This window comes from Silene latifolia, chromosome 10 (assembly GCF_048544455.1).
Source record: "Silene latifolia isolate original U9 population chromosome 10, ASM4854445v1, whole genome shotgun sequence".
Lineage (NCBI taxonomy): Eukaryota > Viridiplantae > Streptophyta > Magnoliopsida > Caryophyllales > Caryophyllaceae > Silene > Silene latifolia.
Genome location: NC_133535.1, coordinates 73,601,423 through 73,624,414, shown reverse-complemented (window position 1 = coordinate 73,624,414; position 22,992 = coordinate 73,601,423). Strand labels below are relative to the sequence as shown.

The 22,992-nt window shown below is 39.6% G+C and overlaps 1 protein-coding gene across 1 annotated transcript; it reads right to left on the bottom strand.

The window, feature by feature from the left end:
- Nucleotides 1-3,473: 3,473 nt before the first annotated feature.
- On the bottom strand, nucleotides 3,474-5,049 carry LOC141607773 (uncharacterized). The gene is made up of 2 exons (XM_074427124.1): nucleotides 4,899-5,049; nucleotides 3,474-4,714 (listed from the first exon to the last, which is right to left on the bottom strand). Exons 1-2 carry the CDS (start codon nucleotides 5,047-5,049, stop codon nucleotides 3,474-3,476), a joined length of 1,392 nt encoding a protein of 463 aa, XP_074283225.1.
- Nucleotides 5,050-22,992: the final 17,943 nt, after the last annotated feature.

The window sequence follows — 22,992 nt, the reverse complement described above, 5'->3', positions numbered from 1 at the left end:
AATTGTAAGGTCCGGGCAAAGTTTTTTGTTGTTTGATTTGAAATATGACGCTAGGTATATAATACCTCTGAAAGGGGACACCCTTAAACCTGTGAACCCTATAACTGGTAATGAGGTGACCAAGGATGCAAGTTGTGCACAGTCGTTATCAGATAGTTCATTCCACGCCGACACCACAATTGGCTGATCAGTCCTGTTTGATGTATATGATTGTCAGTACTAAGGTGGGGTAAGAGTTCTACCGACTTAAGGAATATTCTGAAAAAATTACCCGTGGTCAGTGATGATCATTTCTCTAACATTGTTCTTACGGCCTTGTTTAGTGGTTACCTCCCGCGCAAGCGGTTCCACATATAGTAGTGTTCCAATCACATCTGAAAGGTTCATTACTAAAATGAATGCAAATGTACTATTAAAGAAGTGCACGTGACCGACCGCTCATAAATAAAGTTTACCAAATATGTCGAATTGCGTGGCCGTCTTTGGTACTTGAGAGACACATAGGTATTCTGGCAGGCATGCCTCCGGTGTAGATAGTGGGTGAATGAATGTCTGACTGCCAAAACCCATTGTGTATGGCAGCTCAGTTGGATCCCGCCTATACTGGTCTGGCAATGTTCTAATGGGAGCATTCGCAATCTCATAAACCTCATTAGAGACAAGGGCGTCTACGTGCCCCGACACTTGATCCCCAAACAATGTGCCCCGCATTTTATTTCTCTGCAGACGTTGGCCTTTAAGTTAGCCAACACATATAAGTAAACATATATGGGGTAACCCATGGAATATATTCTCAAACAAATTAGCCCTACAGATACAGGATTAGCGCAATGTTCATAGTACGTGTTTACGAGCGCAAATATATGTCATGTTACATTAAACACACACCTTCATTTTTTCATCACAGAAAACCAAATAACAGAACATCTTAAAACAGTAGTGAAAACGCAGGTCTTTAAAACATAATCAATCAGCAATTAAGGTTGTGTTAACACATAAAAGACATTCATTAAAATAAACATGCCATATAGGCGTATCTAGCATACCATCTACCAAAGGTAACACTGATTGTTAATAAAAGTTGTGTAGTAAATCGACATCTTTGAAAAAGCACGGTGTTAGAATTAAAAAGTTCTTGCCTTATCATCCTGCAGAACCACGGTTTGGTACAGAACATCTCTTGCAGACCTTTGGGGCTTTCCCTTCTGAACAACCTTGACTTTCACCTTATAATTCGTGTTGTTACTGTTGAGAGAGTCTAAGTACACCCTACCGTCTGCCATTGTATTCCCCTGTTCAATAGTTAACATAAAATATGTAAGAAATGGCATTCTCAAATAACAGTACAATAAACTCCAATGTACTCCTTCTTGTCTATACCTTCCAGACTATTATTTTTTTCTGTTTAAATTACCAAGTGAACATTCTTAAACCTTTAAGGGAACTGCAGTTCAGATCACAACTATAGTTGCGATATTTACCACATAAACTTGAACCATTACTATAATGTACTATTATTACAACAATTACATTGGATTAAGTAACAAGTACTTTTCTATTGTGGGTCTGTCCTTCCAAATACGCCTGACATTTTATAATTTGCATTCATTGATGGGGGTGCTAGAAATTTGTTTTCTTTTATTAACATAAGAAGTGTATCCATAAAGTTAACCAATGCAAAGTGAGTGAAAACATTTGAAGAACTCAACTACTGTAACATACAAGTATCTCTGTTTAATCACGACTGAAACTTAGTAACATTCAATACACTAACGCCATTAAATTCTAGTATCATTTATACTCTGACGGATTTGCCAGAATTTGTTTGGATCTAAATGTGCAAATAATATAAGGAGAGGTTAATAGTTTGAAGAGCATACCTAGAATACACCACCGTTTTAGGAAAATGGTATAGCAGCGAAGCCTATCTGCAAATTTCCCAGACTTGCTCTGCAAAATAAGGTGTGTGATCTTGTTTTCTGGAGGGAACAATTGAGAAGTGGTCAGTTGTACAACTTTTTTTTTTTGACACATAGGGTATGGCTGGTATTGTAGGGAGTACATAAAGTAGAGTTGTGACAATAGATTATTGAGTGTATTATTTTTTTTCTGTATAGTGTTTTGCATGTGCTTTTAACTATTCTTTTAAGGTGTCTCAGTCATTTGTTGTCCTTTATATTTTAAGATTGAATTTAATGGGTAATTTGATCATTCATCCTAAATTTGTTCAACTTGTCATTTAGTAATTGGGTAATTGGCCTTTTACTTTTTTTTGAATCTTTGTGCCAAAACCAAAGGACAACAATTGACCAGGACGAAGGAAGCACTATATAGTTTTTTATAACATTGCAATTTTAAATTCCCGTGTCATAGTCCATACGGGACAATTAGTATGTGTACGAAGGAGTATATTGGAAACGGTGAGATGTAGTTCAGGCAACGATTAATGTATAGCTATTTGGTGTTTGTTGGTTTTCTTGGGGTTCGTTTTGGATTGGTATGTCGCATATTCAAATTGTTTTCTTTGTTCTTTCCTTTTTTACTTTGTCTTTTTTTAGCAATATGTATGAACGCTATAACTCATATTTTGTGTTTTTTGTTTTTCAAATTTCATTCGATAGATGTTTAGTGCTTTTAGTTAGAAGTTATATATGTAATCTAATATATCTAAGCACTTACTTAATAGTCTTTTATTTAAACATCTAAATTGTTGAATTGTCATTGCAGGTTTGCTGATTTTAATACGGCTCATTTTCCGATCCAAACAAGCTATAGCCCTCAATAGATATTCTGATTTCGCTATTGTTCACACGGCCTAGCCTCTTTTTTAAGAAGTTCAGTACAGGCAATTTCCTAGGGCATAAGTGTTTTTTTTTATTTGTGAATTTAGTTCTTTTTTCCTATTATTTGCCCTTTGTTGCTCGGGTTTGTTGTTGTTCTTCCAGTGACTATTACTTAAGGAGTTTGGTTCCGTAAGACTTGCGGATTTACTAAGACAGAAATAAGTGGATTGGGTTAGATACGCTACGAGATTATCCATCGTTTGTTTGGCGTGCTAGCATCCCCGCCAAAAAAAAAAGTATCCTGAGTAAGCTAGTTCAATATCAACATTTGGTAGAAATTCTAAAACATTCGAAGGGGAACTAAACAAACTTTGTAAAATAATTAGTAGCACAGAGTTTATGCGTTACGCTGCAATTGGGCGGGCACCGGTGACGACGGTTGGACTTCGGAAATAAAGCCCACCAGGCCTTATGTAGCCATCTTGTCTGTATACTGCATGGCCACCACATATCCTGCAGCTAAGAAAATTGGACATCATAGTCGCTACACCTAGTCTTCTTTAACCTACAAATGTCGTAGCCCCAACCACATATTAGGTGCGATTTATTATAATCTCTGGAGTACGAAAATTGAGAATGTGAAGGCGTAAGAAGTGTTTAATATTTTTTTACCTTGAACTGATAACTTTGCTAAATAATTTCAGCAAGAGTAAGCGCATCGTAAGACACTACGTTTTTGATAAATGTTGGCGGAACTGACTCTGGGCCTGGAGTTGCAAAGACGGTAACTTGACTTGCTTTCCTAGCTCTAGATAGTGCGACATAAAGCTGGCCGTGAGAGAAGCATGGTCGCGTTAGGTACACAATAACCTGGCTTAAAGTTTGACCTTGACATTTGTTTACCGTCATTGCAAAGCTGAGTTTTAAAGGAAACTGGTTCCTTTGAAATTGAAATGGATAGTTAGTTGACGGACCTGGCCGGAGCTTGATACGGGGTATGAACACGTGGTCCCCTGTATGCTGGCCGGTCATTATTACACATTCAATCGAGTTTGGCAAGAATCGCTTGCAAATCAGGCGGGTGCCATTGCATAAACCAAATGATGGTTGGAGGTTCCGGATCAAAATGACCGGACAGTTTTCCTTGAGAACAAGCTCGTGGGGACTCATTCCACCAGGGTTAAGCTTGTTGATGAACTCAGCTGGGTATACTGCACAGTTGTCATCTAACATTGTGTCATAGCTTGTGTAGGTTACAGCTTTGCCTGGGAATTTGTCAATGAGTACGCTGTTGATGACATCTACATCGTCATTCAATGGTGTTAACACCGCCCGGTTTGAAAAAATGCTTGAATCCAATGTGGTGTTATTGTCGAGTTCTGGAAATGCGAATGACGCCAGGTCATTGATTGGGTTTGCATTACTCGCCTCCAATGTCTTCACAAGTCCAGCAGGAAGTTCAATATATTCATGCTCTTTGGTCTGCAGCTGTCCATTGCTTAGTGAAAGCAAAAAGCGCGCAAATTCAGGGTCAGTCCGAGCACGGATGTTTTCAGTCAGTCTGAATTTGAATAGCTGCGGCCAAAGAGGGGAACTCACCAAACTGGCTTCAACGACTTCTCTTTGGGATTTTCGGGGCAATATTGGTGGAGTTTGCCGGAAATCTCCCCCGAAAACTACAATCTTGCCCCCAAATAACTGTTCTGGGTCACACAAATCCCTAAGGAGAAGGTCAAGAGACTCGATATTCTGCCGCTTGGACATTGAGGCCTCGTCCCATATTATCAAGCTTGTAGCTATAATCAATGCAGCCAGGCTACTTTGCTTCGGAACGTCACATGCTAGCGAGACCTCACATTCAAGAGGGATCTTGAACCGTAAATGGGTTGTCCTCCAAGAAGGAATGTTTGCAGCCGCAATGCCTGACGATGCTGTTGGCAGAACGATCTATCCCGTAAGACGTACTTCAGCATAGAGCGCGTTGTATAGGAACGTTTTACCAGTGCCACCTGGACCGTCTACGAAGAACGCGCCAGGTTTTCCCCCTGGACATGTTCCATAATTGTTGTGAACGCTTCTCTTTGGGCGGTATTAGTTGTGCCTTACACAATTTACAGTCCTCAGGAATTGGTGCGTCAAGTGCATCAACTATATCTCTGGTACGTCTTAACTCATCATCGATGCATGTATCTAGGTGGTCTAAACCAAATGCTGCCATGTTTTTTCCCATTGCTTCCAGGTACCGCTCCACTGCCCTTGCTGTCATTTGGCATATTTTTTGGGGCTAGTTTGGGTATCTGTGACTAAAGTCTTCTGACAATGACGCATAATGTTTTTCCCATAGCAAACATGGATCTTTTGGATGTGAAAAAATGAGCAGGGTCGAGAATAGGCGCCTAAGTGCTGCAGGCATTTGAACTGCACACGCCTTCGCCATGCACAAATCAGCTGCGTCTTCCTCTTCTAGGAGACCATGCCGCAAGGCTGCATCTTGGAACGTTGCACACATGTATCCTTTCACAGTCTTTAAAGCCTCAAATGACGTAGGTCCACGGATGTGCAAGAGTAGTAGCCTGAGGAAGAATCTCTCGCCTTCAGCTGGTGCTACAAACACAAGCCTACCAATGACGACAACCTTGTTTCTGCGTTTTTTCCAAGTTCTAGTCCCGCTGTCCCATCGAAAGTGTTCTGTAAATTCGCCATATAAGAGTTTCGGGCAGCCTTTAGTCGCACTTTTCCTGAAAAACTCAGTCAGTGGAGTGCGTTCTTTCTTTTCATCGGCGATAATATTCGCCAAGTTATCAGTAGGCCTTAGGCGTATCGTTTGCAAGTTGGGTAGATGCACTTGGAGGGGCATTACTGGTGGGTGGGTCTCAAATAGATCGAAACCAAAGATCCGCCATGCTGCTTCACAGGGAGATACCCATCTCCCTGACTGAAATTGTGAAATTTCATCGATAGTTTTAGGCTCATCACTATCTGTGACACTGAAAGAGATTTTGTCGTGGCCTTTGTATATATACTTGTATAGATACTTAACTGCATGCATTGTTGAACATACTTCGACATTCAAGTGGCAGTCGAAAAGAGCAAGTAAGTACGGGTTATAAGGGATTACCCATCTGTTATCCAGTTTGTGTTTCCGAATCAGGGTTGTGTCACCCGTGTCCCGCCTTCTATACTCCGGGTACCCAGCAATATTGGTTGTAGTGGCAGTTGAAAAAGATTTTGGATATTCATATTTGCACTTATCAGGAGTTTTTGCATGCTTCATACACGAGCATTTCGGATTTAACTTGCCACACGGGCCATGCATCATGTGTTTAAGCACAGTCTTGTGTAAGGCAGGAGTAGTCGTGCTTGGAATTTCAGCACACACAAATTTGTCGAAATCAGCTGGGCATTTCAGCCTATATCCATCCTTAAGTATTATGAGGAAATGAACATGAGGTAAGCCTCTTTTCTGGAATTCAACAACGTACACATAAGCAGCCACCTCTCCAAAGATGTGTTTCTCAACAATTTGTTTCTTAAGGGCTAGGAGTTTGGCCCGGAAAACTCTAGCCACCAAATCTGGACGGTTTTGCGCCTCCTCTCCTGGAGCTAGTTGGTCTTTAATTTCAGGCCAGCCAGCGTTGCACGTCATTGTGATAAAGAGATCAGGTTTCCCAAATCTGTGTACCAGGGCCATTGAATTAAGATACCTCTTTTTCATGTCTCGAGGACCACCCAAAAAAGTTGGAGGCAAAATGACCCGCTTCCCTACTTTTGTTGCGCGACATTCTCCATTTCCAACAGTGTCAATAATTCCTTGGTATAATTCAGCTCTTATTGTCTCTTGATTGTTTCTGAAATAATCGAGCCTTGTGTTCTCAATCTTAACGTACATGTCAACTATGTATTGTTGGAGACACCGACCGCCTCTTAACAGCATATTTCCAGGGCGATTCTGTAACTTGTAGCTGTAATATTGTCGGCATGATATAACCTTATCCTTAGGACCATAACCTTGTTCTGCACCTGTTTACAAAATGTTTACGACATATTAGCCATGTGCGTATGTGGGCATGCTACACTGTAAATTAGACTATGCATAATTACTTAAACAATGCTCCTATGCTCACATACGACATAATTCATCTTCTAATAGGCCTTCAACTGTGTGTGGCAGTTGTAAGGGATTCCTGGCAGGCGGTCTATTTACTGTTCCTTTACACACACTTGTATTGATCTTCCGTAGGCCTTGTACCCATCCGCACTCGCCAGATGGGAATAGCAATGGGTATTGTAAGGGATCATAACAGCCGTAATAGTGCATAATTCTGTGTGCCTGGTTATCTTTTGCAGTAACAGTTATGTGCGGAGTGGTGGATTCTCTTGAGGACGAATTGTCACTCCAAATAACAGCTACCTCGTCTGACGTGGGTGCATTATACACCCGTTGATCAAGTGTGGTGTTTCTGTTTAATAGTATATGGGTATTCTCGTTTACGGGTAATTCTCTTAGAGATCTGAAAAATCGTGCGTAAGGATTTTTCTCGGTAATTTGCATTAGGATGTTAACTATATCCGGCCTCACCTCTGGGAAGTAGCCTGCCCTGTTCAATGCTTCATGCTGGCCATCGTAGAAGTAGAGTTGCAGGTATTTTGGCTGACCGTCGTTTGGAAGCAATGTGGGGATGTGATGATACATCTGACCATGAAGTTGAAAAACATAAATGCCATTGCAGGTGGTTGCTTTAAAGGTTCCGCCTATGGAGCTGAATGCAAAGGGGTTGTTGTACATCCTTGCAAACGTTCGGAAATGTACTGCGTCCTCACCAGGAGAAGTATAAAGTCTAACCAGCTCTAGAAGGTATTCATTTGTTGGCAATTGAATAGCCCCATCAGCACAGCAAGAGAAAGCCGTCTCATATGCAAACTTTTTGGCTCGGCATTTAGTACAAGCTTGAGTTCCTGGCAGCTTCAGTGGTTCTATAGGCAATGGATTGCCAACATGTGCCAGCGGTAACCCTGTTAATCACGCATGCTCAAGCGGATGAGTTTTTTGGTTTGTTGTGTGTAAGAACTATTCACAGGTTGGCCTAGGCTTTCTGCCTCTTACTGGGCCGCCGTTGTGGTGGGGTCTCAGGTTTGTTGCTGCAAGAGATAGTAAGGGTTAACCTGTAACAATAAACTTAAAGTCTAAAGGCACGTAGGGTTCAGTCTATACCCAGCTTTGCGACTACCAGGCTGTAGGAATGTTGCTCGTGCACGCTTTGCGCGCATAACTGCTACAGGTGGTTGACCTCCTGGCCTGCAAATCTCAGCTGGCAGGCAGGCCTGCGCAGGGATTAGGACCTGTGTTAATAGTAGTGTTATTATGGTTCAATATAAAGGATTTCGTCAATACAATTAGATAGTTTTGGTGGTGGGTGCATGTGTATATGGGTTGGGAGGTGGGGGGTGTAGGTATAGTTGCAAACATCCCAGACATCCATCCATTAAGCATCGTGCGATTCTAGTGACACATCAAGCTCTCAAAGTTAGGTATTACAGAAATTGTCTTTCAGGTACAGCTGTCTTTGAGTTGGCTCTAATGGTCAAATAGTAAACCGGGAAAATAGGCATAGTGGCGTAACTACGACTGACACCCAAACTATAAATGCAGAATTCATTCTCTGAAATGCAACATATATACAAGGAACACAACACATAACAGTTACCGAGTTTAGCTGCATCAACCACAACCTTCCTTAACAAAGAAACCTCATGGAGAATACTTTTTCTGTTAACCTAACCAGCTATAGGTAGTTAATGTTACTAACCTACTTTTGATTTTCTGGTTTAGAGTGACCCCTAACTTGTAAAGCGACCATGTTTTTTTTTTTTTTGTTTTGTTCGGTGAGGGGAGCCTAAAGCAGCGCAGGCCGCATTTGTAGCCACTATACTTGGATGGTTCATTGAGTTATTTGTATTCTTTTTCCTTTTGTAGTTGCACTCCTCGACCTGCTCTGTGTTTAGGTTTAATTCCTAGCGGTTGTCTTGTTTTCATTGTGGTTTTTCAGCGGTTCTGTGCCTTTTTTTTTGTGGCCAAGGGTGCTTTAATAAATGGCATTTAGGAACAAATATACCAGGTGACTTGTACACAGTAATCGGGTTCAAACAGTATTTATTTTTAAACAACAGTAGTACACTGAGTACTGGTAAGACATACTGCTCTAAACACATTACACTAACTAACCCTAACGGCCAAAATACATCAAGCAAGCCACACTCTTATAGTGTCATCAAGTTACAACCTACATAAAGCAAAAATAAGTAGTAAACTACACTAACATCCGGAACAGCGCCCGGTGTCAAAACCAAACATTTTGCAGACTTCAACCCCCTTCTCTCATGCTATTTCTAACATAGCATGCAATTATCCTTTTTTGAAATGGTCAAACATCTCTTCCACATGTTTAGAAACTCTAAAGTACCGGGGGGGTTTTGCTTTTGCAGGTCGGACATGGGTTTTGTGTTCGCAGGTTGAACACAGTTTCAGTTTTTTAGGAGGTGGAGGCGGGCCATTAGGTGGAGGGATCTGGAAAGCTTTGGCGCGTGGAGTTGTGGCTCCTTCCTCAAGGAGTACGCATGATGGCTCAAACTCTTCTTCTATGCCTGTTAGCCTTGCCTTTGAAGCAAGGTAGGTTTCTCGCTCTAGTGCACAGTCAAGAATGAAACGATTAGTGGCGGGAGTATCATAGTTTGCATCTATGATCTCAATGTTAAGTATTAGGGTAACATATTCAATTACTTTCTGAGCTGCTTCATGTTTTGCAATTTCGGGAAATTTGAAACAGTCACTCACTATATCCTTTTTCCCACTAATCACGCCAGGAAGGGATACGGTAATAAATGTAGTGTACCGTTCCTGAGCATAGCGTAGGGACTGCAATGTGGTGCAGTGAATGGGGAATTTCTCAGTCAGGTGGCGTAACAGTGTTACGCAGTTCAGAGTAACTACCTTCTTTGGACCCGGTAAGGCAACCTGAAGTTTCTCATTCAGTGGGAGCTTTGTATTGCCCTTCATAAGGCCTTCTAACTCTAGACGTTTTAAACTGTAGAGGCCACCAATCCTCCGAGACATTACCCTCTTGGTGTGGATGAAGTCCTTGACAGTTACATTGTACTTGACCATCAGATCGCGTACAGCCTGCATAGCTGCGTGCTCACACGACTCCTCAGGCGTCAAGGCTGGGCCGCCAGTGTATATGTAGGCAACTGGTGCACCCTCTTGGTGGACTGAAAGGTAGACGCTATTACTGCTTGTGCCCACATAATGATATTCAGGGCTTGAGAAAGATAGGCATTCTGCTACCTGTTCTAGCAAGGGTTGAAACGGGACCACAACTTGTATGGGTCCAGGACCTATGACCTGTGATTTAATTAGTTCACTTCAAAGTAATTTGATTGTGCCAGTTTTTTTTTTTGTAAAACTATAAAGTTCAAACTACAAAGTTAACAAACAGGTTATTGTGTGGAACAATTTGGTGCTCAAACGCAAATGGAGTATATAACATTCTTTTAGCTGTGGGTCTGCAGTCAAGCATTTTGCCGAATTCATTCTTTTTTTAGTTCTGCAGCGAATACAGTGACATAATTCTTGAAGGCGCGGTACGAATGACAACCGTGACAAAAAAAAAAGATTTAATCCCAGATGCACATTTGAGTGGAAATCCTACAGGCCCAAATCAAGTGTGGTGTTCCAATAGATTAAACTGGCCTGTTTGGGCACATATTATGAACCTTCTTAAACTCTAAGTACAAGTTAATTTAATACTACAATTCACAGATAAGAGGGTTCAAGTAAATCAGTTTAGATTGTGGGTTTCATGCAGCCGTAACTATTAAGATTCTTACATTCTTAGTTAGACGTTAAGCACGCTACACACATAAACGCGTAGACAAGTTTGTGCAGTTTTCAGATGTATTTCTCTGTTATGTTTCGCTTTCGGACATTCTACAAGTAACAGATATTGCAGGCTATAAAGTCTTGTTAACACACAACAGATAACACGACAGATAACACGAGGACACATTCAACTTATAAGGATACTATAGCATGCACAACAAATAACACGAAGACACACCAAAATGTTACTTTTAATGCAGGATATAGAGTCTTTTAAAGGTATTCAGAAGTGCATATGTTAATCTGTATATATTGATTAATGCAAGGCAAATAATGAGATTTAATCACATAGGTATAACACACCTTTGGTGAGGCAGAGGAAGAGCTAGGTGTGTGCCCAGCAATGCTATCAAAGCTCCCTTGCATCTTGTTAATTTCTACCCAATTGTTCAAGAGTATTAGTATACCAAATAATTGAAAGGATAGGCACCCATATTTATACACATGTATATCTATATATATAAAAAGTACAATATAATATTAGGCATAGAATGTAAATCAGAATTTTGTTTTCAAAAAAAGGGAAAAACTGTAAAACTCTATTTTTATGTTCGCAAAGTACAGGTTAACATGGAATAGATGTGTTTAATAGTTTCATTTTGATTCGGGCCTACTGATATAAATTGCATACATGTCCGCTAATCTGTGGTGTTGCTTTAAACACGAGACTTGTCCAGGATACTACCGCATATAGATGTAAAATGCATTGGCACATGAAAACTTGCAACTAATAATCAGGTACAATAAAGCATGTATTTTAAGCGCGCGCAAATAATTATTTAAGTTGGGGCAGGGATGAAAACAATTTGACCCGTGTGATCGTTTGAGATCATAGCAGACCTTTTTTTTTCAGTAACAATTTCCACTTGTAGACGGACGCAGTGCAGAAAGGACCAATTTTGCCTACTAAAGATTGCTTGTAACATTGTATAAGAACACCCTTCTTAATAGATTTTCTGAAATCCCGGGCAATTTGAGTTGCTAGTACTTGTTAGGCTTTAAAGTAAAATGGCCTATTATGTCTTATCAATTGCATTATTTGTACTCTTGTTTAATGGAAAGACAAGCTATTGTTTGCAACCCATTCTTTTCTTACTCAATTCAGGGTTTTGTGTCACTGTAGCGTACTGTTGGTGTGTATGTAGTTGTTGTGTATGTAGTTGTAATGTAATGACCATGGTACTTTCTTTCCTTTCATTGTTTAGTGCTGTGTGTGATCTAGTTCTAATGTAATTGCTATGGTACTTGTATTCCTGAGCTCGGGCCCTCTTTTTGGGGATGTGCTTTCCCTTTGTTTCACCAATTGTTTACTGTTCTCTATTTCTGTGTTTTTTTTTTGGGTTACAGATTTACTTAGATGGCGGGTTGTGCCTGAAAGCTAGGTCGGAGAAGCGGTTCTATTGTTGTGGCCAATACCGTCTTGTCTCGGTTGCGAGACGGTGCGGCGATATTACTATCAGGAGTTGTAGTTAGGTGGTCTATCAGCAACGTAGAGCCAGAGCTAAAGTTATGCAAACCTTGTGAAGTCGACACACCAATGACATATGTGTAAAGTATATTTGCAAACAAACTAATAGACGTAAACAAACATAATAGCAATAATAGTAGTAGTGATAATTGAGTTAAAACAAAATAAAAAAAATAGTAATAGTCTTAATGGTGATAATGATAATATTAAAAATAACAATAACACTAACAACAACAATAATAATAATAATAATAATAATAATAATAATAATAATAATAATAATAATAATAATAATAATAATAATAATAATAATAATAATAATAATAATAATAATAATAATAATAAGAATAATATAAATAATAATAAGAATAATAATAACATTAATAAATAGTCATAATAATAATCTTAATAATAATAATAATAATAATAATAATAATAATAATAATAATAATAATAATAATAATAATAATAATAATAATAATAATAAGAGTAAGATTAATATTAAGTTAAATTTAAATAAAAATAATAATAATAATAATAATAATAATAATAATAATAGCGTAAATAACAACACCCATAATAATACTCATAATAAAAATACTGTTGTTAATATTAATAGTAATAAGAATACTAATATTAATTAGCTCAAGCATGGTAAAAAGAATAATAATACTGATTATTATAGTAATAATAGTAATAATAAGAACTACAACAACAACGATAATGATAATAATATTATCTATAGTAGTAGTAATAGGAAAACTAATAATATCGCAACTTGCCCACCATCTAGAATGGATCATTCGCAAGGACTTTTTAGGTTTTGTACGCCAGTTGAATGTAATTGCACACACGCTAGCGAGGGAATACCGACCGTAATTGGTAGTTTAGTGAGGCTAGAGGCACCATGCGCGTATTGGGTTGTGGGGGCGGGGATGTTTGGTAGGCTCTGCAGGCACGTTGCCGGATTGGTATTAATAATCCACTTTTGGGGTCGATAATAAACACGCCAAACTTTTAAGGTACGTAGTTCAGGCTCTGTTGAAGTGTGGGGATTAAGGGAGGGATGTGGAATGTAACTTATCATTCTTGACCGTATGCTGACTACCGAAGTAGTAACGTAGTGAGGCACATCAAGTTCAGAAGCGGGAATGTAAAGCGAAACTTATCACTCCCTGCGGCAATTGCTATGTCTAAAGAGGCATGGCTTTAAAAAGCTACGTATAAACGGAGGCACCAGGGTTTTGTGGTAAATTTAAATAAACAGTTTCACTTTGGCAGTGGTGCACAATGTGCAGCAAACACAGGTATGCGGGTGTACTGTGTGCATGGCAAGGTTCATGCACGACAGCAAAGTTTCTGTTTTTCCATAAACGAAAGTTTTGAATGATGAAAAAACACAAAGACAATGCAAGGGGTGTACGTTAAAGCTAATGGAGTAGCCATTCTGTAAGAAGTTTCAGATAGTGCATTTGCCTAAACCAGCATACATGTTAAGTACAATGCAATTAGATCCACAAAATCCAGGTATGACAAACTCATCAACGCACATAGTAGTAGGCGTGCACTTTAAAAGATGGGTCGTAATATTGTAAGGCACCACAGCCCCGCACCATTCAGTCAGCAGAGACTATAGCAAGAGCAAATGCAGTAATAAAGATTGATAAATAGGCAGGCAAGTTATGAACAACATAAAACCACAATATTTATAGAACGATAGCACACAAGGGTTGCTGACAGTGTATAAAATATTAGGCCTTAGATTCCAGGTTAAGCCGACGAGGAATCTGAAGACAACAACCACCACACCATAATTTACAACCCTCATTAGCACAGCTAAACTGCCAAAATAAAGGAAACCGTGCTCTGGAAAGCACGACCGACCTAAATGTTAGAATGCGAGAAACTAAAGTTCTGAGGACAAAATAGACACTTCTATCACAGGGTTCCTACGCGCCGTTAACACCACACTATAATTTACATATGCCATAAGAAGACCTTAGACTTCAATTTTAAAACATACTATTACTTATATTAGATGACCAATATTAGAGTAGTCGACCACCAGTAGCAAGCATTTGTTAAGAATCTAACAATCGGAATCATAGTATCCCTCACTGCCCGATTCTTCAGTAGCCCACCCATATAAGTCCTCCCTGTCCTCCATCTCTTCCTCACTTGACCACCCATTTTCTAGTTGGCGATGAAATTCAGATTTATCCCCATCATTAGCAAAAGCCGTACACACGCAATACATTTGGACCACCTTATGTCCACGTTGAGCTGTGATTAGGCCCTCAACATTTTCTGTCACTAATTGCCTGTTATAATCAACAAGCACCTTTGATGTTTTGATACCCACAAGAAACAACCTAGCCCACGCCTTACAAACCTCAGCCACATTCCGTTTATCAGGCTGATCCAGGCGATCAAATACATTTGACATAACCTCCCTTAAACCAAGTGCTGGATGGTGGGGTGTATCACCGTACTCTGATACAGCTTTCTCAACAACAACTTTGGTAAAGACCTCTTTGCAATTAATTTGACCTTCCTTCCATCCCATGTAGCCTGCAATGAACATGGCTTTGTCACTTTCATCTAGGTAGAAAGGGCGTGTGCATGTATAAGGCTCCATATGAAGGAGATGTTGTGGTGGTAGGAATTTATGAGTTGTAGAGATGGTTTAAACAGGGTTATGGTGATGGCATTTTGGGAAATGGTTGGGGGGGTTATTTATATAGTAGAGTAGGGGACAAGCTCATTAATTACTAATCATGTCAAGGAGTTACTTATGACATCATGCAAGGAATAGACGCAACTTGAACAGTCGTGTCTTTTCAGTTCCTTAGATTTCCCGGACGTTATGCTTTCCTACCCTGATTATCCTTTTATATTTTGGAGTCTGTGCCCTTTTTTTTTGTTATTTAATTATGGACCTATTAATACCCAAGACAGTTTAAGCGTCCTCTTTAATTTGGTCATACTTGCAACGGACGAGCATTGATTAATTGTAACTTGCCAGTTTAATTATGTTCACTAACCCGTTTCGGCGTTTTTTTTGGGGACTCAAAAACAACTTAAATATTTACTGATGGTGTTACATAATGGAACGCGCTATTTAGTACACTGTTGTAGAGTTGTGGAAAATTACCGGTTCAAAGCTGGCGCGTTTTTTGGTCCCCTTGTTTGTAGGCCACTGTTCCGTTTATTCTGTCACTGCAATAGCCACGCACAAACTATTCGCCGCGTTTAATTGATCAGTACAAATGTAATAATTTTTTTCATTTTCCTGGTGTGCTTGTTCTTTTTTGCCCCCTTTTTATTTGGATTGTTACTGAAGTGGTGGTATTTTTTTCAAATTCGACTAATATTAGGACACATGTCGATGCGCCTATGGTCGTCTGGCGTAGCTGAAAGCGTACAGGTAACTGCATGGCCACTACACATAGCATACAAAAACTGTGTATACTTCAAACTTCCAAAGGCCGTACTGCTGACCCTGAAGCTTGCAGGACGGCGATTGCTTTCTCAAATGTTTCTAATGGCCTGTCGTGGTTGGCAGCATTTTGCTAAAGTACACGTGGAGCGGCGTCAGAGCGAAAGGGACTTAAATCTATATTCATTCCCATATATATTTACACTTACATACATAGTCATTACTAAATAGTCCTTTCCAAGACTAACAGCCAAAAGAAATTTACCCTTTCTTTTTGGGTAATGATCTTTTTAGACAAAATAGCTTTAGCTATAACTTTGGACAGCACCCTTGGCCGCCTATCATGCCGCCATTAGGGTTCACTCGTAAACCCTAATTACGCTCATGACACCCATAATAAATACATAAACAACATATGACATGTAATTAACGCATAAAAACATATACCAACATGCGAAACATATTTTTCGTGTTTTTATATTGGGGATGGCTTGCCTGTGCTTACGAAGCCTACGAACCCTGTACTACTTTTCTTTGTTGTCCTTTTGTTTATCTATTTAAAAGGTCGTTTCATGTTCGGACAAAACGAGGAACGAACACATACACGTGTGTGGTGGTTATTGTTCTTCGGTGCGCGTGTGTGGTAACAACACAAATACTGGCAAGGGGGGGAGATGCAAAGCAAGCCAAATACAGGTTTGTATACTTACTGTCGCGCAAAGGTTTAGCCCTGGAGGCGTATAAGTGCAATGGGCTACAGTGTTCTTCCTGGATGCGGCACCACATTTCCATTTGAGAATAACTGCGCAACACTGAAGAGGTAAACTTTGGGAACAGGATTTTAACATTTTTTTTCTTCGCTTTAAAGGTTAAGCCAATCAAATAAAAATCGCAAAAATGTAGGCGTGACTAACATGTATGAGCATCCACGACTTCTTGGCCTTTGGTGCAGTTCACTCCATAAAGTGCACAACACAGCGTGTCATACTAAACTCTCCTCCAAACCTAAGATCCACAAAAGGAAAACGAATTATTTGTGGGTAACTTTTGGAGAAGTGAAGCAAATGAATCCAACGCTACAGCTTATGGGGCTAGTGAATTAAGTTAGGGACTGTGTAGCTGCCCTAAGTTAAGTAAGCGAGTAGCTTGGGATCGTGGCAGTACGTCAGTAAACGAAGAATAGTGTTTCAATGCAATATCCATGACAATTTCATAATTTAAATGTTCTCTTGAACCCGGGCGAGCACTTCACATTTCAAAACACGAAGAGTAAAAAAAATCAGAAATCTCGCGTGGTGTATTTGTGTGAACATCAACTGACCCCTTTCACCTTTAAGTACACACACGAGAATAAGCAAACTGGTCTGGTTAAGATACGACTGACAGGCAAGTTGTAGAGTTTAAGGGGAAATAAGAGGCACTTAAGGGAAACTAAATTGCTTGAACTCTTTCTTACTGCTCGGTGTTTGAGCAGTTGGTGGCCAGTTTCCCGTCCCGACTCCCGTTAATAAGACCACATATTGTAAAGATAATTTAGATTATTAAAGGCGTGGTGAGATGATGTTACTAACAGTCCGCTATAAAATACCGAGGCAACTCGTGTAAACAAATCAGTAATCATAGTAAGTAACCAGCCGAGTCTTGCGGAGAATACAGCCGAGTAAACTCCAATTCAGACTACAGGCAGTAGTCGCTTAATGTAAACAGGGGCCAATTCTGACAGCCAACAGCAGGCCATAAGCAACACAAGTAAGTTAATGCTCTTTTTTAAGAGACCACAGTTAAAAACGAGCAGAATCAGCACCTAAATATCCTTGACCAAAACCCTAATTAAGCCAGCTAGAACACAAGAACATCCTCAATAACCCTGCCAAATCCAGATCCAATCAAAACATATGTCTCAAGATTAAACTCAACACCCTCACTGACTCCTAACAGTGTTAACTTTAACTAAACTAACGGTAAGTGGTAACCAGCTAGACACTTAGCGGTACCCCAGAGACCCGGGAGGCTCTAAAAAGACAAAAAAAGCAAAACCCCAAACACAAATGCTCCACCAATGGCCCAGGAATATTCACAGGTTACCTAAGGCCACCAACATTAAGCACTCAAATAGGCAAATTAGCAACAAAGAAATTTTGCCCAACATGAAACAATTTAAGAAAGGTGTTCATAAGCCTCATGCGAAAATAAGTAAACTGAAGGTACCTCCAAGGAAGAGGAGCTTGAGAATCACCAAACACAAGGCGCGAGGCTACCAACGCCCTTCAAATACAACAGGAGACACAATTCAGAATTCACAGTAAGCATGGTTCAAACACGAAAAGAAATATTGGCTGCACTGTTAAGAATCTACTGGACGTAGGAAGGAAATTCAACTGTAAAATTTTAGGCAAAGAAAGAAAAGCCGGAAAAGAAAAAGAAGCAACTCCCAAAAACAGGAAACTTGGAAGTCATAGCCTATACCCTAATTGATTCCCAAATATCAGTAGAAGACAGTACGCCTAGTTCATTTGTAAATAAAGCTTGAAAATGAGAATCGGCCACGTAATCAAGTAACCCTATGAACAACCCACCACAAGCATTGGGTTTAGATGTAACATTTTAAACGCACCTAATAGTCCAAAGTAAACCAGCAACAAAGCCACTGTTGTTACTGATAAGAACCATCTTGACGAAGGAAAACAAACTTTAGGCTTAGGACAGAAAGCAGGTGCGCTTAAACTACTGGAGGTTTCCGGAAATAACAGTGACCCGAACGATAGTCCTGCACTTCAACAAATATTAATAAATGAGGAAGTGGTTACAACAAAACATAAATCAAGGAGGGCAAGCGTAAAGCACCTTCAAGGGGAGTCACGCTGAAATATGACCAGCTAAAGGCGGGCTCTGGGAAATTGCCAACGAGCATAAAAAGCACATTAGTGATGGAGTACAGTAAACACAGGTAAAAAAAAAAATGTTGCTGGAACCGCTAATAACCTTTAAGATGAGGGTGCAGTCAAAAGCAAGGAAACTCGTGTCCAAGAATCCAAGCATAGCTTGTGGCCTCCTGGTAATCCACGACACATTCAAATAAAAGTGAGACAAACAAAAAGGTGGTTTCCTGAAAACCAAATAATGCACACAACGAACGAATCAACATGGACTATGAATTGAAAGGTCCCAGTACACACGGAACTCACTCGTGCAAGCAAATAGAAAAATCATATGATAATATACCCTTTCTAAACTTGGAACAAAAATAATAACAAAGGAAGGCGCCACCAAGTAGAGTTAGCATAGTAACCACCCACAAAAAAATCGAGCCAACTACTGGAGGCTTCCGGAAATAACAGTGACCCGAACGATAGTCCTACACCACAGTAAATATTAATACATGAGGAAGTAGTTACAGCAAAACATAAATCAAGGAAGGCAAGCGTAAAGCATCTTCAAGGGGAGCCACGCTGAAATCTGACCTGCTAAAGGCGGGCTCTGGGAATTTGCCAACGAGCATAAAAAGCACATTAGTGATGGAGTACAGTAAACACAGGTTAAAACAAAAAATTAAATGTTGCCGGAACCGCTAATAACCTTTAAGATGAGGGTGCAGTCAAAAGCAGGGAAGCTCGTGTTCAAGAATCCAAGCATAGCTTGTGGCCTCCTAGTAATCCACGGCACATTCAAATAAAAGTGAGAAAAATTAAAAGGTGGTGTCTTGAAAACCAAATAATGCACACAACGAACGATTCAACATGGACTATGATTTGAAAGGTCCCAGTACACACGGAACTCACTCGTGCAAGCAAATAGAAAAATCATATGATAATATACCTTTTCTAAACTTGGAACGAAAACAATAACAAAGGAAGGCGCCACCAAGTAGAGTTAGGATAATAACCACCCATAAAAAACTCGAGCCCGAAACCAGCACACACCCCAAAAGAAACACACATTCACCCGAAATAACCGCCAACAACATTTTAGAGGAAGCTACACCGAAGGAATATGCGATATCCGATCCACAGGCCAACCCCAGGTGGCCACACCTGCAGAATTCAAACCACACTAATCATTACAAATCAAAAAAAAAAAAACCCACAATGAAATAAAAAGGCACAAATCAACACGGTAAGTGAAATGAAATGGACAAATAAACAACTAACTTGATGTTCAATCAAAATTAGAACACAATTGTCAACAAACCCCACACAAACGGATGAATAATTAGAGGCACCTCTACAGCGATCAAGCGCAATTAAAACTCAAAGTTTTTAAATTCAAGTAACAAAATGACTAAGGAAGGAAAACTCTCTAACAACTGTTGAGCCAAAGCAACATCACAGGAACACCCCGAATTCACTGAGCACACAAACCATTAAACGAACAAATTAAACACTACCCAGCAGAATCAAACATTGAACATACGCCGTAAACGGTTTTCCTAGAATTAATTCAACGCCAAGGCTATTTATCAACAAGAGTAACCTAAATCATAATAACGGTAATTAAAGCAGACACAATCGCAGTAGCGGTATAGTTACCACAGCTAAACCAATAATTAAATAATAACAACAATAATTAAACAAGAGAACGACAGATCGGGAAGTAAAACTACCAGATCGCAGACTAAATGTTCAAATCAGAACTCCAAAGTGCACATGAAATAATTAGTTCACAATTCCTAACTTCTAAACTAAATTCTGGAGACTAAAATCACAATAGACAAAACGCGAAAAACACAACAATAAATTACAACGGTAAAAGAACGCAATAAGTGTAACAATCACAAAAAAATAGTAGCTATGTAATCTAAGTAAATACCTAGGTTGTGCTGATAGAAATCGCCATTTGCGCGAGAAACCCAGTACGGAGACAAATAAGCGGTGAAGAGAAATGGCAGGGTAAAGGGGTTAGATTGTGGCTGTGAATTGAAGGATAAATGGAGGGAGTAGATCTTGAAGGAGGATCCAACGGCAGGGAAGTAACTTGCTCAACTCACTATTCATTGCTATAGTTGGTTAAGTTGGGGCTTTTTAAAGGGTAGGGATATATATATATATATATATATATATATATATATATATATATATATATATATATATATATATATATATATATATATATATATATATATATATATATATATATATATATATATATATATATATATATATATATATATATATATATATATAAAATTGGGTTGAAGCGTTGTTGTTAGACGGTATTCTAGCCATATAAAAGCCTGATATGTTGGCTTAGTTGTTACTTAACTTAGTCAATCTCTCTGTCATATATTAGCCTTATTCTTAGGAGTTTGTTTCCAAGCTTGTATTATATATTATTTGCCAACCAAATGAATAAGAAATAAATACGGAATTCCCTTTCTCCTTCCTCTGTTCTCTACGTCTCTTTCCTTTACATAAATTAACATGGTATCAGAGCCGAGGAGAGGGAAACCGTATGTTGTTTTTTCGTTTTCCAAGAAATTGGTGAATCCCCAAGAAAGACAAACCAACCCGTGACAGAACGGCGAGTTAAGGGACATGTGCCATAGTCGGAGTCACACCATCCAGTAACCGTGAATTTGCTATCAGACCGTAGCAGCACACCTTGACTAGGACTACCTTTCAAATATCTTTTGACGCGCAAAACAGCTTCCATATGAGCTTCACGCGGTTGTTGGAGAAATTGGGAAAGTAGCTGAACCGAGAAGGACAAATCGGGTCTTGTGACAGCCAAATAAACAAGACGCCCAATCATGCGTCGATAACGCTCGGGATCACTCAGGAAAGCGCTTTCACTAGTAGAAAGATTATGATCAGTCACCATTGGAGTAGGTGCGGGTTTTGCACCTAAAAGCCCGACCTCATTAATAATATCTAGTGTATATTTCCGTTGGTTAAGAAAAATTCCGTCAACACTTCGCGCAACTTTAATACCAAGGAAATACTTCAAGGGGCCCAAATCTTTCATTTTAAAACAACGATTCAAGTAGCCCTTAAAATCACGAATGGCCCAGCTAATTTACCCGCAATAACAAGATTGACAGAAACCATAATAACGTAATGCCCCAGCTAATTTAGCAAACCAACAGCGCGGAGCTTGACGGAGCCCATATAAAGATTTCTTCAATCGGCAAACTTTCCCTTCATGACCCCGTGTAAAACCCGGCAGAAGATTCATATATACTTCTTCAGTCAAATCACCGTGCAAGAAAGCGTTATGTACATCCATCTCGTGTAACTCCCAATTTTTGATGGCGGATACAATAAGAAAAGTACGAATGGTGACCATTTTAACGACCGGAGCAAATGTTTCCCCATAATCAAGACCTTCCACTTGGTGATTACCAAATACAACAAGACGAGCTTTCAACCGTTCAACAGAACCATCGGATTTATACTTGATTTTATAAACCCAGCGGCATCCAAGAGCCTTCTTATCGAATGGTAAATCTGCTAGCTCCCATGTCCCATTAGTTTCAAGAGCATCAATTTCTTCTTGCATAGCCCGACAACACCCGTCATCGCGAACCGCAACTTTAAAAGATGAAGATTCAATCCCCATTGTTATGGCTGCGAGAAAAGTGCGATGCCGACTAGAAAATTTATTACAATTTACGTAATTAGCTAAAGTATAAGGAGTACCTGAGGGCGATGAAGGAGACTCCGGTGAACTTGGAGAAGATGGACTGTTTGTTGTGTCAAGAACGTACCCGCGTAATCGTGAATTTGGAAATTTGAGCCTATGTCCTCGACCAAGATCAAGAGAAGGCTCGTCAGGAATTTCGGGGTCATGCTGGGCATCGCGAACCAGGGAAGCATCATTAACAGGAGAAGCATCATCAACCGGGGCCACGTTATTCTCTTTGACGGACTCGGAAATAGCATGCTTTTCATTAGCAACGGGTACGTTATTCTCAGCTGAAATGGTAATGGCTGAGGAAGAGGACCCACATAATGGTTCATCAGGTGATAAAATAGGAGGGTCCAAAGTATCAGCCATATCACCCAACTCACTAAACGGGAAAGAGTCCTCATAAAATACCACATCACGAGATATAAAAATTGTGTCTGACTCAATATCATATACTCGGCATCCTTTCTTATTGTAAGGGTATCCTAAGAACACGCATTTGCGACTCCGTGGTTCAAACTTATCCCCTTTAGTTTTTTTATTATGAACAAAACAGAGACAACCAAATACCCTCAAATTTGTATAAGAAGGTTGGACTCCAAACAAAATTTCATATGGAGTTTTGTGATTAAGAACAGTCGAAGGTGTACGATTGATTAAATGAGCAGCTGTAAGAACACACTCACCCCAAAATTTCTTGGGAAGATGACCTTGAAATAACAATGCTCGGGCCACATTAAGA

Bases quoted from the DNA above. Each gene is read 5' to 3' on its own strand.
- LOC141607773 (XM_074427124.1), bottom strand. From the start codon at position 5,049: ATGACAGCAAGGGCAGTGGAGCGGTACCTGGAAGCAATGGGAAAAAAC. The intron at 4,715-4,898 runs GTAAATTGTGTA...TTCTGCCAACAG, and splicing joins CGCACCAATTCCTGAGGACT to CATCGTCAGGCATTGCGGCT.